The sequence below is a fragment of the Pagrus major genome, chromosome 1 (genome assembly GCF_040436345.1).
Source record: "Pagrus major chromosome 1, Pma_NU_1.0".
Taxonomy (NCBI): Eukaryota; Metazoa; Chordata; class Actinopteri; order Spariformes; family Sparidae; genus Pagrus; species Pagrus major.
This window is the reverse complement of record NC_133215.1, coordinates 708,950-724,859: the sequence shown is the minus strand read 5'-3', so window position 1 is coordinate 724,859 and position 15,910 is coordinate 708,950. Positions and strand designations below refer to the sequence as shown.

The window sequence follows — 15,910 nt, the reverse complement described above, 5'->3', positions numbered from 1 at the left end:
GCTTGTTTATTCACTGATGGAGACAGTTTGTGTTATTACCTCATTAATATCGTAAAGATTAGATAAATATGCTATAAAACTACACAGAGCTGCTTTAGTGACGAACACAGAAACATCATCAGCCTCCACTTTCTCCAGTTTTATTTTTTTCAAACATCCTACAAGTTTTTCATGTTTTTACAAAACTGCAAACTGTCTTTAAAGGGTTGAAGCTGTGCAGCAGTGACAGGCAGTGTGACCACGTCATGAACACAAACACAAGTAAACAACATGAAACACAAAATGATCCAGTCAGCTTCGTTCAATCAAGTCAGATGTTTGAATTTCTCTGGATCCACCCTGCAGCCGAGCATCACAGCCCGACTCGTGTTGGTGTTATCAGCGTATCTGTTGTACGGAAGCCCTGAGGGACAAGTGGAGAAGGGTTTTTTGTGGATCCATTTTCGAAGTCTGATACAAATTGTTTTCTGGTGGAAAAAAGTTTTGGGAGGATAAAGTTCCTCAATAGTTTTTTTTTAGTTCAGTTTGTTGTTGTTTTAAATGAGTGATTTTTTTTTTTGATTCATCACAAATTCGTTCACTTTTTTTATCCTCAATTTTTTTTTCTCAGTTTCACAAATGAAATAAAAACGTTTTTTTCACATGAAGTTTTTTTCACTCAGTTTCGCTCCTAAAATGTTTTTTATTCTCCTCAGTTTTTTGTTGGTTTCACGCATGGAATAAAAAATGTCTCCTGTTTTTTTTCTCACTCAGTTTCACACATCAAGTAAAAACCTCTGGAAAAAAAATACATTCACATGTTGTCACAGGTGGAAGAAAAACTGAAGGACCTGAGAAAGATTTCCCCCGAGGATTTTTTCTTCGGTAGTTCTGGAGTCACAAACACAGGAGGAGAAAACAACTGAGACCAGACTGAGAAAACAGGTCACCAGAAAAATGTCTTCACTTGCCCCTCAGGGCTTCCGTAGTCTGCAAGTTTACTGAGTCAGTGCACTGACGTCATCATTGTTCTGCCTCTGTTACATACGTGTCTCTGTCAGAAGGGATCATTGCAAAACGTGTGTTAATGTAAATATTCTGTGTATAAAAGAATATCAGCTGATGCATCACGACCGAGTCGAGCTCTGCTGAGCATCGTGGCTGTTTCCAGGTACCAACAACGTCCTGCCCGTTCACATCAGACGGGTTTGAGCTTTCACTGCCTCCTCGCTCACAGACGGACAGTTTCTACGTGGTCGTTGGGTCGAGAGAGAAGTTCTAACAGTCGCTTCAGAACCACTCTGAGCTGCCAACAGTTAACGAGCCGCTCTGTGGAGCTTTGGTTTCGGTTTGGTCTTGTTGCTATGACAACAGCTCCACATAAGTTCATACATCCAGACGGATAAAATCACTGACAATCAAGTCAAACTACTGACATAATCCACATTTAAACCTCTATATTACTGTTATTATGACATCATCAGACATACACAGTATTTACAGCAGTAAATATAAATAATAACAAATATAATAATAATAATAATAATAATATCCACAATCAATATAATAATTCAATATATGGTACAAATATTTCTATTTCAAAAAATGTGAGTGACAAAAGGTTAACAAAGTCTCTGAGGAGGAGGAGGAGGAGGAGGAGGAGGAGGAGGAGGAGCAGGAGCAGGAGGAGGAGGAGGAGGAGGAGGTTCAGGGTTTGTTGTAGCTGAAGATCCCAACAGGAAAGTGTTTGACGTGAGTCGGCCACTGAGCAGCGAGCTGGAAAAACTTCACATCGTTCCACTCGACCCCGTCAATAGAGACTGAGAGAGAGAGAGAGAGAGAGTCAGTGTGTGTGTGTGTGTGTGTGTGTGTGTGTGTACCTCTCAGTGTGTGTGTGCGTGTGTGTGTGTACCTCTCAGTGTGTGTTGGTGTTTGGAGGTACAGATCAGTCTGCTGATTCCGTCGATCAGCTGACTCCTTGACTCCGCCTCCTTCTCCTTTGTCTTCTTACTGAGAAACATGACTGACAGAAACACATCATCATCATCTTCATCATCATCACCATCACCATCACCATCATCACCATCATCATCATCACCATCATCACCATCATCATCTTCATCATCATCACCATCATCACCATCATCATCATCATCATCATCTTCATCATCATCATCTTCATCATCATCATCACCATCATCATCATCATCATCATCTTCATCATCATCATCATCATCATCATCATCATCTTCATCATCATCATCATCATCATCATCATCATCATCATCTTCATCATCATCATCTTCATCATCATCATCACCATCATCATCATCATCATCATCATCATCACCATCATCACCACCATCATCACCATCACATCATCATCACCATCATCACCATCACCATCACCATCATCACCATCATCATCATCATCATCACCATCACCATCATCACCACCATCACCATCATCTTCATCACCCCCCCTCCTCTTCCTCACCTTTCTTGTTCTTCTCTTTGGTCACCACAGTCATACTCATCAGTTCTCCTCCGCTGATCCTCGACACCTGCAGACTGCGGAAGTTGCTCTTCAGAGTGTTCTTCATCCCCACCTCCTTCCTCTTCTCTCCTCCTCCTCCTCCTCCTCCCTGGCTGCTCCAGTAGTCCACCTGCAGACCCATCACCTCCCCCGGGCAGCTGGACAGAGAGGAGGAGCAGACACAGGACAGAGGTTACAGGTCTGATCAGAGAGTTTGAAACATGTCAGTCTGCTGTGGACAGGAGGTACCTGGTGGAGGGGGAGGGAGGAGGCGTGGAGGTGATGTTGATCGGTGCTCCTGATTGGGAGGGAGGAGATCCCAGTATGATGTCATCAGAGTCGACTGTGGACAGAGAAGCAGGGCAAATTAAAGGTGTGATGTTTATGATGAACAACTGCAGCCAATCACAGAGGGCGCAGGGAGGTGAAGGGGGAGGAGCCAGGAGCAGGTGAGTCTGGTCTACCTGAGGTGGACAGGAAGTTCTGCTCCACGATGCCAACCTTCACCAGCTGAAACAGACACAGTGAAGTCACTAGTATCAGTCATATCCCAGACTCCCTTAACAAAGTGCATGATTTTACCAGTTGTTGCCTCACAAGGAGAAACTTAATACAGTTTGTGAAACAGCTGCAGCACATTTTAAATCTCTGGTGCCTTCTTGTAAATTCAGCTTTAAATAAAATACATTAAGATGTTTCTTTACTTGTGAAACGTGTCATCGCTGTAAGAGCCTGTCTGTTGTTCATGTTTAAAGTGCAGCTTACCTCCCAGCAGCTGTTTGAACTGATTTCATCTGTTACACTAAATGTCTTAAAGAATATAACACACTGACAGTAAACATGTCACATTTTACAAATACAGTAAACAGTAACTAATACAGGCTACTGCTCTGCAGAGAGAAGAAAGTGGAGAAAGTCACCAGACTCCCTTTAAAAAACACTCAGTTCTGAGACTTGTGTCAGGAGAAACTGTATGAACTTTGTGAAACACTCCACAACACATTCTGAACTATTTGGGCCGACTTGTTCATTCTGCAAACGTCACACATGAAGATCTTTCTTTGTGTAATAAATACATTTCTTCCAGTGATGTCTGTATATTTGTATGTAGAGCAGGAAGTGAGATCAGACCTCAAGTGGTCACAATGTTTAAGGTCAGGTGTGAACTGACGGGCCTGAAGCTGTTCACTAATGATCGGATCAGTGAGGACGGAGGGTAAAACCAACCGGTCTGTCTCTGTCTAAGATTGTAACTGGACCTGTTTGTATATCAGTGTATCTGATGGAGTGTTGCAGTCACAGCATCTGACAGTTTTTCTTACCCCAATAAAAGGAACAAACTTCTGACAGGAGTCGTCTTCGGGGCTGCAGAAGAAGAGTTCAGTCACACGAGCAGCAGAAAAACAGACATTTAGTCATAAAGATGTGATTAAATTAAACGTATCCCAACGTTACTAATAAGGATCGACCGATATATCGGCCCGATATTTGCGTTTTTTACACGTATCGGCATCGGCCGATTCGCGTGTGGGTTCGCCGATGTTTTTTTCCGCGGCATGATTTACAGACAGGCGTCCACAGGCAGCTCTGTGTTGCCGGAAGACCCTGCAGCACATGCAGACGTTGCCCCTCCCCCACTGGAGGAGTGGTGACAGCTCATTGCCCAGGAGGCTTCAGAGCAACGGTAAGTTTAAACTTTCCATCAGCCTCCAACTGTTAAACTTAGTTGAAATATTAGTAATGAAGTAATGTCAACGTTGTCAGTTCAGTTCCATGGTGTGTGTGTGTGTGTGTGTGTGTGTGTGTGTGTGTGTGTGTGTGTGTGTGTGCGTCTCACTGGGGAGGAGCAGCCATCACATCGATGAGAGATTAAACTGAAACTATGAGAGAAATGTTTTGTACACGGTTGAATATTTATTCCTTTTAAAGTTGATAATGTCGTTTAAAACTTAAACTTGAACAATTTGTTGCTTAATGTGCTTCTGACATCACACTTATCTTCCTGCTGATTTATGTTCTGCTGTTGCCAAACCTGACAGACATGATCACTTTATTTTGTGCAGAACAAATGAATTATAGCTGTCTTATCAGCAGGCAGTGCATCATCAAGGCTGTGTTGTAGATATTGATGAAAGGGTGATGTGAATGTAAAATGATGCCAAAAATATTGATACTGATCTGTGTTTTTATTTATTCGTCATACAGACGGCTGAACGCAAGAACATATGCAATTCTGTGAGCAACTGGTGAGCATGGGGGCTGAAAAAGGAAAAGCTAAAAATACTTCAAATATGTGTTATTTCATAGACATTACTTGAATAATTAAAGCACCAAACACTTCTTTTCATTTGAAAGCATGTGTGGTGTAAAGTTGAACAAAGCTGTTGAATCCTACTGTGTTTGTTTAAACTTGAGACCTGTTATCATTGTGTCATTTTTTGTATGTAAATTGAGGGAGCAAAAGCAGCATCGGCCCCAAAAATCTGCAGTCCATAATCGGTCATCGGCCCTAAAAAACCCGTATCTGAAGTTTTCCTGCTCAAACTGTCTGCCAACTTAACTTCCTGGTTTTGTTGAGTTGTTGTTGTGGAAACCTTCAGAGTTCCTGTTGTGTGACGTTTAATTACTCTAAACACGAGTGAAGTGAATATTTTCACGTTTTCGAACAAAGTGAATGTCCTGATGAGACGTTAGCGACTCTGATCGTGAAGTTATCAGCACCGAGATGGTGGATGTAAAGAGAGCGACAGCGTCAGACTGAGGACGACGAGGTTTAGTAACGTACCTCTTGTGTTTGCAGGTGAGCATGGCCTCCGAGATGGGACACAGGTGAGACACAGCAGCTCCGCTCAGATACTGAGACACTCGAGCTGCGACACCGACTGGATCTGTTCAACACGAACACAACAAGCAGTTTATGGAAGCAGCCGCACATCTGGAGGGTTTAAAGTCACACAGCTTCAACTGCAGTGAGATAAATAACTTGTGGAGAACGGAGAGAGATCAGATTCAGAAAACAACAACGTGAGAATGAAAAGGCAGAACTGAACTGTGAAGGAGGTACTGCTGTCAAGACGTAAAGGAGCAGTTCACCACTCATCACCTCCTCCTGATCATATAAAGTCAGGCTCAGTCATCACCTCCTCCTGATGATATCAAGTCAGGCTCAGCCATCGTCTCCTCCTGATCATATAAAGTCAGGCTCAGCCATCGTCTCCTCCTGATCATATAAAGTCAGGCTCAGCCATCACCTCCTCCTGATGATATAAAGTCAGGCTCAGCCATCGTCTCCTCCTGATGATATAAAGTCAGGTGAAGTCTCGTGGTCCACAGAACCTCAGGATGAGGGTAATGTTTGAGTGAACTGTTCCTTTAGCAGCTTCTCATCTATCTAAATGTTCTAACCTCCCTGTGGACCGGCTCAGCTAACTGCTGGTTCTGTTTCTTGTTAAATGTGGTCTCAGCAGACTGAACTGAGCAGCAAAGGTCAGAGGTCATCCCTCCTTCAGGTACCGAGAGGAGGCGGCTCCACGCGTCCAAACAGCTCCCTCCAGCCGGCGTCCAGGAACAGGCTGTTGAATTTACTGTCCAGGGCCGCCAGGTACTTGGCCAGCGGGTGGGCACCTGGTGAGGCGATAAAACAAGGAGCATCATGGGAAGGTTCACCTGCCGGAGAGGAGAATTACTTTGGTGCGTGCATACCAACAGGGAGGATGAGAAAGCGGACGTAGTTCAGCCAATCAGGCGTCTTGCTGGCCAGCTGCTCTACGAAGCAGCACAGCACGGTGCTGAGGTAGCTCTGGTCTCCGCCCACCGCCACCTTCACCGTGGGCGGAGTCAGGGAGTTACAGTTACAGCTGGACACAGATCACAAATACATTGAGACATCACTGATGGATTCATATTGATCATACATTAATAAACACCAGGGTGACATCAGCTGATCACATGGTTCTTACAATCTCTGGATCCGGCTGATGATGGCGCTGAAGGCGGCCTGGACATCCGCCGCCGAGACGGTGCAGACGATTGGCTGATCGAAGAGAAGCTCGGACAGATACTGAGGAGAGAGACTCAGGATATAAAGACAGACAGACAGGTAGAGACAGACAGACAGACAGGTAGAGACAGGCAGACAGACAGGTAGAGACAGGCAGACAGACAGACAGACAGACAGACAGACAGACAGGCAGACAGACAGACAGACAGGTAGAGACAGGCAGACAGACAGACAGACAGACAGGTAGAGACAGGCAGACAGACAGACAGACAGGTAGAGACAGGCAGACAGACAGACAGACAGACAGACAGGTAGAGACAGGCAGACAGACAGACAGACAGGTAGAGACAGACAGGCAGACAGACAGACAGACAGACAGACAGACAGGCAGGCAGACACACAGACAGACAGGCAGAGAGACAGACAGACAGACAGACAGACAGGTAGACAGACAGACACACAGACAGGCAGGTAGACACACAGACAGACAGACAGGCAGACAGACAGACAGACACACAGACACACAGACACACAGACAGGCAGACAGACAGACAGACAGACAGACACACAGACAGACAGACAGGCAGACAGACAGACAGACAGACAGACACACAGACAGACAGACAGGCAGACAGACAGGCAGACAGGCAGACAGGCAGACAGACAGACAGACAGGCAGACAGACAGACAGACAGACACACAGACAGACAGACAGGCAGACAGACAGACAGACAGACAGACAGACAGGCAGACAGACAGACAGGCAGACAGACAGACCTGTCCCTGCCAGTCTGTGGTGTTGATCAGGATGATGGAATCAGGGATCAGATCATCAGAGAACAGGATGTGGTTCAGCTGATCCAGGACCGACTTCCTGGCGACCTGAAGAAACACAAACACACATCAGAGCTGGTGACATGACTCAGTCCTGAAACCAGAACCAGGACCTCAAACCACCCTGTGAAGAGGAGCTGTCTGTCTGCCTGTCTCACCTGTGGAGCAGGTATCCTGTAGTCAGACGACGTCTCACTGTCCACGCTGCTGGTTCTGTCCGTCCCTCTGGAGTTCTGTCTGTCCTTCATGGAGCCGCTCCAAGGATGGCGAGACAACTGACTGCCTGTCTTACTACAGAGAGAGAGACGGACAGATCAATGAGTGTTTATGGACAGGTGTGTGTGTGTGTGTGTGTGTGTGTGTGTGTGTGTGTACCTCGGTGACATGTGTGTTTGAGACTCAGTTTTACAGAGTTTGGCAGCCGGGCCTGCATCTGTTCCCATGGCAACGTCATCCTCACATTCCTGTGGAGAGAAGAAGAACGTGAGAGTGTGCGTGTGTGTGTCAGTGTGTGTGTGTCAGTGTGTGTGTGTGTGTGTGTCAGTGTCTATGTGTGTGTGTGTGTGTGTCTCTGGTCTGGACTCACCCCGGTGCCGACCCCGTCTCCTTTGGACTCCTCTGGACCTCCAGCAGTCAGCAGCTCTGCAGCCTGAAAACAAACAACAGTCAGTGACACAGTTTGACCAGCGGGGGGCAGCAGAGCACGAGACTTCCAACATGTCAGTCACACTCCCCTCGTCTCATTTCTCAGTTTCCACCTGTGGCCTCTACACCTGTGGCTTCTTCACCTGTGGCCTCTACACCTGTTGCCTCTACACCTGTGGCCTCTACACCTGTGGCCTCTACACCTATGGCCTCTTCTCCTGTGGCCTCTACACCTGTGGCCTCTACACCTGTTGCCTCTACACCTATGGCCTCTTCTCCTGTGGCCTCTTCACCTGTGGCCTCTACACCTGTTGCCTCTACACCTGTGGCCTCTACACCTGTGGCCTCTACACCTATGGCCTCTTCTCCTGTGGCCTCTTCACCTGTGGCCTCTACACCTGTTGCCTCTACACCTATGGCCTCTTCTCCTGTGGCCTCTACACCTGTGGCCTCTTCACCTGTTGCCTCTACACCTGTGGCCTCTTCACCTGTGGCCTCTACACCTGTGGCCTCTTCTCCTGTGGCCTCTACACCTATGGCCTCTTCACCTGTGGCCTCTACACCTGTGGCCTCTTCACCTGTTGCCTCTACACCTGTGGCCTCTACACCTGTGGCCTCTTCACCTGTTGCCTCTACACCTGTCGCCTTCTTTACCTGTCGCCTTCTTCACCTGTCACCTCTACACCTGTCGCCTTCTTCACCTGTCGCCTTCTTCACCTGTCGCCTCTACACCTGTCGCCTTCTTCACCTGTCGCCTTTTTCACCTGTCGCCTCTTCACCTGTCGCCTTCTTCACCTGTCGCCTCTTCACCTGCCGCCTCTTCACCTGTTGCCTCTACACTTGTCACCTTCTTCACCTGCCGCCTCTTCACCTGTCGCCTCTACACCTGCCGCCTCTTCACCTGTCGCCTCATTACCTGTTGTCTCTACACCTGTCGCCTCTTCACCTGTGGCCTCTTTTGGTCACAGGTGCCACAAAATAAACTTCCTTGCAGGACACACCTGTCCACCGTCGCTCCTATGTCCTCCAGGAGCATCGTGGGACCTGAGACGTCCTTCATAAAGACGCTCTGATGGAGGAGACGAGGAGACGAGGAGGCACAAAACGAAATGAGAAGAGCTTCAGTAAAATAGATTTCCCTCCTGAAGTTTCATGACCTTCTTACAAAACAGCGACTCAGCTGTGGTCACATCCACTGACTGTGCGTCAGAGGCTGAGCTCAGCGTCTCCTGTCAGTCTTCAGTATGACGTCACCCTGTTGGTTGAAGACATTGTGAAGGACACTGTTCGATCTGAGCGGCACTCACAGCTGCAGTCTGTTCTCTCTGCTGGCTCCTCTGACTGTTCACACTCCCGATCTCAGTCTGAGAACTCGACTGTGAAACCCCCTCAAAGAAAGGCCTGTTGGTCAGACGACACAGCAGTGAGGACAACAACAACACACAACTGTCTGCAGGGAAACATCATGGACACCACTGACAGTCGACTTCTGAAGCCGATGGCAGATGGCCACTTCCGGTTCTGCTCAAAGGCAGTTTTTTCTCATACTCAGCTGTTCTGAGGTATGAATGTGGATGTCGGACAGCTCGGTGAGTCTGACCTGAGTTTGGGTTTGGGCGTGCTGACGATGCTGTCGTTGTCGTCCAGCTCCGGGCCGCTGTCACTCGGGTTGTAAACCTCCAGACTGTCGTACAGGAGGTCCAGGTCCTCCTCAGCCTCCTGACTCCGACCCACCGGGTCAGAGTCCAGAACCTGCAGGGGAGACAAACTATCAGCCAGGTGTCAGGTGACAGCACAGCGTATAAAGATCAGTCTGAAGGATCTCAGCTCGTCTCAGCTGAAGTTATTATTCTTCAGATATTCACATATAATTATCCACGTTATCGTTAATATGCATTGTGAAAGCAACGTTCTGATTCTGGCGCCCCCTGTGGACAAGCGATGACGATGACCAGCAGACAACAGAGCAGCTTCTCTCAGCTCATCCTCAGACTCTAACAGACGGTGTCGAGTACAAACCTCGTCGGTGACTTTGAATCTTTTCAGCAGAGCCACAAACTTCTGTTTGAAGTTCGGTTGCTGACGACAGAGAAAACAGACAGACAGAAGAAAAGTGAGACAGTTTCAGTTTCCACATCTGATCAAACTGTGAGCAGCATCATATCCTAACGGTTTCAACTGGACTCAGGACTCGACCCACTTACAGATAATGTATGGGTACATATTAAATGCTGCTGAGCATCCTGAGGGGAAAACCTTCATACTGCATGTGTTATTAACAACTGCAAAACATTTCATTCAGAAATGTTTTGAGTTAAAGTTAGAAACAGGGAGGATGTTAAAACCAAAGCGTCTGAGGCTCCAGAACAGCTCGAGCTTTCTGGTGACATGATGTCTCTGTCCGTCTGTCTCTCACTGAGGAGACGAGGCGACACAGTACAGCAGGTCGTGAGGACTAAAAGAGGAGAAAGGTGTGAAAATGTCCTAAATCGAGAGAATTACGGGAGAATTGTGACCCGAGCAGGAAACAGGGAGAGTCTGATGGCAGGATGTGCAGCTCTGATTGGTCCTCACCTGCGTCAGAGAGGCTGTCCGGATCATTTTCCCACGAGACTTCTTCGTCTTTCCTTGGACATCATCGTCATCATCATACATGTCCTGAGAAACACCAGAGAGACGGTCAGTGTGATTCTGTTCAGTCCGATATGAACCAGAGAAGCTGAAGCGTCACACATCTGACAAGTTCAGTCCACCATCAGAGTCGACACTGGTTCACAGCCAAACATCGTGACAACTTATGTTAAAAATAAAAATAAAAGACATTTGATTGTGTTCAGAGGTTGATGGTCCTCAGAGGATGAACGACTGTGACGATCGCTTCAGATCTCCATCAGCCTCAGCTGTACTTTGACATGAATGCTAACATTGTTGTTAGCATCTGCTTAATGCTGTAATACAAATGGTATCAAAAACACATGGAGCATGTGCTAAATGCTAACTGTTAAAAGCTAACACATTTAAAATCCAAACATTTATAGCCAATCTTTTGCATAAACATGCTAATATGGGTATGCTAACATGTCATCATGTAAATATCAACGGTTACATTCATCTATACCATGTGTACTTTGAACTGAATGTAACTACAGTATGCTAACATGATAACAATATTAGCATATGACTCATTGATTTAATTGAATCAGTTTTTAGTAACATGCTAGCACATCACCATGCTAACTGTACAGAAATATTTAAAAAAGCTGGCTAATGTTTTATTCTAAAATGCTGTATGCTAACATACTGTGTGTTGACATGCTAACTGTAGCTGTAGCTCAAATTACAACTGATACGATTAATTAATCACCACAGGAGTTATTAATCCAATCTTAAACAGCCAACTGGAGTTTTACTGCGATTGGTTCAAACTGAAGTCACATCGTTAAAACTCTTCACACAGAAACAGAAATCTGAACCTCACATCACCTCCACACGAAGCGTTTCATTGATTTTCCCATCAAGTGTTTTCTCATTCATACGCACTGAGCCATCGTTAATGTTCCAGCTGATCTGAGAGACAGGTGTGTTGAGGCTCACCTGAGGATGGACCGCATCATCACTTCCTTCCTGTTCGGAGGAGAAGCTGTCGTCATCGTCCTCCCAGTAGTTCTCCAGGTCAGGTGAGCGATCTGTCGCACAAACACACAAACAGTCTCGTCAGCACAAATTAACACACTGAAGGAATCATTCAGCTGAAGTATGTCGGACGTTTGTCACATCTTCCCTCATCTCTGTGGGGTTCCTCACATCTGTGTTATTGTTTGTGCGTTTGTGGTCATGCTGTGTCTGTTGTAGTCTCTATTTCTACTTGTGTACATTGTGCATCTGTCGTTGTTTGTGTGTCTCGTTGTTGTTTGTGTCTCTGTTGTTGTTTTGTGTCTATTTGTTGTTGTTTTGTGTCTCGTTGTTGTTTTGTCTTTTTGTTGTTGTTTTGTGTCTATTTGTTGTTGTTGTTTTGTGTCTTGTTGTTGTTGTTTGTGTCTCTGTTGTTGTTGTTTGTGTCTCGTTGTTGTTGTTGTTTTGTGTCTCTGTTGTTGTTTTGTGTTTCATTGCTGTTTGTGTCTCTTCATTGTTGTTTTGTGTCTCGTTGTCATTTTGTGTCTCTTTGTTGTTGTTTTGTGTGTTGTTGTTGTTGTTTTGTGTCTATTTGTTGTTGTTGTGTGTTTTGTTGTTGTTGTTTGTGTCTCTGTGGTTGTTGTGTCTCTTTGTTGTTGTTGTGTGTCTCGTTGTTGTTGTTTGGTGTCTCGTTGTTGTTGTTTGTGTCTTTGTTGTTGTTTTGTGTCTCATTGTTGTTTGTGTCCCTGTTGTTGTTGTTGTGTCTCTTTGTTGTTGTTGTGTGTCTCTTTGTTGTTGTTGTGTGTCTTGTTGTTGTTTTGTGTCTCGTTGTTGTGTGTCTCTTTGTTGTTGTTTTGTGTCTCGTTGTTGTTGTTGTTGTTGTGTGTGTGTCTCTGTTGTTGTTGTGTGTGTCTGTTGTTGTTGTTGTTTGTGTGTGTCTCTGTTGTCGTTGTTGTGTGTGTCTCTGTTGTTGTTGTGTGCCTCGTTGTTATTGTTGTTTTGTGTCTATTTGTCGTTGTTGTGTGTGTCTCTGTTGTTGTTGTTGTTGTTGTGTGTGTCTGTTGTCGTTGTTGTGTGTGTCTCTGTTGTTGTTGTTGTTGTGTGTGTGTCTGTTGTTGTTGTTGTTTGTGTGTGTCTCTGTTGTTGTTGTTGTGTGTGTGTCTGTTGTTGTTGTGTGCCCCTGGTTGGAGGATGTCGGTGCGGTGTGGACTCGGTGGAGCTGCTGGTAGAAGGTTCATGAGGATCAGAGGAGGCGACGAGGTGAAATCAGTCTGACTGACAGAAACACTGATTTATAACGAACGTGTTCTCTGGATCGGACCAATCAGGAGCCAGTATGTAATGAGCAGCTGATGCTGTCAGACGTGCAGCAGGTCGGCTTCACTGCTCTCCTACCTGAGGCCTTGGTCTTGTTGCCATGGTGACCACTTGTGTCCTCCTGTTCGATTGGCTGGCTGGAGAGAGAATGGACGCTCAGCTCCGCCGCACGCACCGAAGCATCCTTCAGGTTGCTATGGAGACCAAGGATGTGGGCTCCGTCTGTCGGATGCTGCATCACCTGGGACACACACACACACACACACACACACACACACACACACACACACACACACACACACACACATTATAGAGACAAACACCCACACACTAACACAGGTTATGTTGTCACTGTAGACTGAAAACAAATGTTTTATTGCTCCTGTAGGCTTCATGTATTATTATAATATTATTATTATTATTATTATTATTATTATTATTATTATTATTATAATTAAAATAAGAAGAAGGAGAAGGAGAAGACGATGCCTCTGTTGAGTCTGGTCTGTCCTCCAGAGGACATGATGTTATTAACTGTTTGACTTCTGATGTTTTACAGGCTGTAAACTGGTTTGTTGCTCAGTTCGGCTGATGTGTTAACAGCTGCTGCGCTCCATCACATCTTTATTTTCCATCTGTATTAAATTTACAACTTGTGTTAAAACATTCATTTTTCTTTGCAGACAGGCTGATCACACCTGGTGTAGCCATCCTGAGTGATCCGGTCAGTGTTCAGATCTCAGCAGTTTGATTTCTCACCACTGTCACCAGGTGCTTGCTGATGGGGGAAATGTTGGGTCCAAATTAACTAACTAAAGAGTTTGGTCAAGTGTCAAGAGAAACTTGTGTTGTGCGCTGAGATGTGATGTCACTTCCTGCTCTGTATGAAACAAACCCGTCCATCACTGACAAACAGACTCCATGTTTCTACTCAAAGACAGAAAGAAGTTCATGTAGAACATTTGCTGAATTTACAAGAAGGAACAAATGAGTCAGAATCAGTCAGAGACAGAGGTATCTTAGTTTAGCATGTTAACATGAGCTAACGTCATCAGTTCTGCAGGTTATAAACCAAAGTATCGGACACATGAACATGTTGACCTGATGATGGCGCTAGATTAAAGTCAGAGGATCAGCAGGGTTACTGCAGTTCATCCTGAGGGGAACATGAACGTCTGAAGCACAGTTGTGGCTAACACAGTGCTACCCGTCGTACCTCGGCCATGTTGATGACTCCCACTGCGAGGGTCTTGTAGCCCAGGATGGTTCGGTTCTTGTACCTCTTCCTCCTCTGCAGCATCACGTGCAGGCGGTTCACATCTCGCTTCAGGAAGTGAGGATACTGAAAGACAGAGCGGCGAGTTTACAACAGGGCAGAGACGACAGCAAGAATACCAACCTGACGAACAGATACAATGAAGAAATGTGACCTGCAGTGAGAAGGTGAGCTCCAGGTCTGTCTCCATCAGACCGTCTGGAGGAAGAAGGTACTCGTTGGATCTTAACGTCCTCTTCGAGCCCTGAGAGACGGACGTGGAGACGGAGACAGATCAGATCAGTGTTAATGTTAGGATGCAAACTGTCCAGCTGGCTGATGGTGCAGTCAGTGTTTTATGAAGACGCCATGTGACTGTTACTGTGCTTCCATCCTCGTTTTGTTTCAGCCTGTATCTGTTACATTGAGCCCATGTTGTCCATTTAAAGTGTGAATTAGCCGTTAGCAGCTGCTGTTGACAGTGTACAGATGTACAGACGTGTTATTAAGGATCCACACACACACACGCACTTTAAAAACCCTCCCCACTCAGCCTCTGATTGGTTGCTTTCACTGGTTGAGTTGTTCATGTTGAGGCATGAGGTGTGAGATTGGTTAGGGTTGTAATATCAGGGTGAAGCCAATCAGAGGTGGAGTTGGTCGGGTCTCATGGTGTTCAGTCCAAACACTGAGAATATTCGCCTGCTATTACACTCGGTCGTTTGATTGTGGGATTATTAACTTTTATTGGCGTTACTCATGCAGCACCCAGCTGGATGAATATCAGCGTCTGGATGACTTCAGCTTCCAGCACAATGAATCTGTCTCACCACGTCAGTATGGACCCAGAACAAAGAGGTTTCTGACTCAGTAAATGGACCAGAAGCTGAAATAACATCGTCACGATGTCGCCTTGTAAAAAGTCTGAACTCATGCTGCGTCAGGTCTGTCAGCAAGACGACAGCATGTTTGATCCCTGAGTGGAGTTCTGATCGATCAGAGTAACGCTGTGCTGAGACATATTTCCACGACTTACCAGGTAGTCCGACTTCCTCACTCACTTACCTTCACGGCAGCTCCTGATTTACATTGCTGTCTCAGTACGAGTAGATGTGTTATCCTCGTATGTTACCTAGACTGGACTGAACGTCTCATTCCATCCATCATGACACTGTTCAGACAACAGTAATCAGATTACTTCGATAGTGAAGATGGTAAAATGTTCTCACCTGGATCTTCACAGCGATGACGACGGAGCTCAGCTCTCTGTCCAGCTCCTTCAACACCATCAGCCTCTTCAGAGTCAGACTGCACAGCCTGCAGACGACACGTCACACAGGACAGTCAGATAGTGTTAGTGTGTCTATCTGCCAGCGAGAGCGGCCACGGATTCAACTCCTGATTGAAAATCAATCAAAAGGAGCATTTATAGGGAAAAAAAGCAGACCGACCGACCAGCAAACAAACAAATCGACCCAGGTGTTAACATCACCTCCTTGGCAGGTAATGGAGGCAACTGTTCGACTGTGGAAGCAGCTTATTATTTATGTTTGTTGTTAGGCAGCGACCTCCAGTGTCTGTAGTGATTTTACAGCGCAAAGTGAGGAGGAGTCTGTACGGGGAGGAGGACGGGGACGGACGGTCGGGTCAAACAAGCACCGGACCACGAGACTGAACTGAGGGAGGTGATCAGTCACTGGGTTCAAACCAGAGGCCTCGTTAGCTTCAGGCT

General features: G+C 46.1%; 1 protein-coding gene across 1 annotated transcript in view; it reads right to left on the bottom strand.

The window, feature by feature from the left end:
- Nucleotides 1-1,686: 1,686 nt before the first annotated feature.
- Nucleotides 1,687-15,910, bottom strand: part of LOC140995736 (phosphofurin acidic cluster sorting protein 1-like) — a 17,176-nt gene continuing 2,952 nt past the window's right edge. Inside the window, 26 exon segments of the mRNA XM_073465816.1 lie at nucleotides 1,687-1,799; nucleotides 1,892-2,002; nucleotides 2,477-2,677; nucleotides 2,739-2,858; nucleotides 2,980-3,025; nucleotides 3,838-3,892; nucleotides 4,497-4,517; nucleotides 5,301-5,403; nucleotides 6,029-6,139; nucleotides 6,218-6,372; nucleotides 6,475-6,575; nucleotides 7,293-7,397; nucleotides 7,508-7,640; nucleotides 7,725-7,813; nucleotides 7,936-7,991; nucleotides 8,108-8,655; nucleotides 8,996-9,063; nucleotides 9,302-9,395; nucleotides 9,595-9,746; nucleotides 10,014-10,073; nucleotides 10,569-10,652; nucleotides 11,589-11,680; nucleotides 13,002-13,164; nucleotides 14,140-14,265; nucleotides 14,354-14,443; nucleotides 15,408-15,495. Of these exon segments, the coding sequence (XP_073321917.1) occupies nucleotides 1,687-1,799; nucleotides 1,892-2,002; nucleotides 2,477-2,677; nucleotides 2,739-2,858; nucleotides 2,980-3,025; nucleotides 3,838-3,892; nucleotides 4,497-4,517; nucleotides 5,301-5,403; nucleotides 6,029-6,139; nucleotides 6,218-6,372; nucleotides 6,475-6,575; nucleotides 7,293-7,397; nucleotides 7,508-7,640; nucleotides 7,725-7,813; nucleotides 7,936-7,991; nucleotides 8,108-8,655; nucleotides 8,996-9,063; nucleotides 9,302-9,395; nucleotides 9,595-9,746; nucleotides 10,014-10,073; nucleotides 10,569-10,652; nucleotides 11,589-11,680; nucleotides 13,002-13,164; nucleotides 14,140-14,265; nucleotides 14,354-14,443; nucleotides 15,408-15,495 (3,085 nt within the window).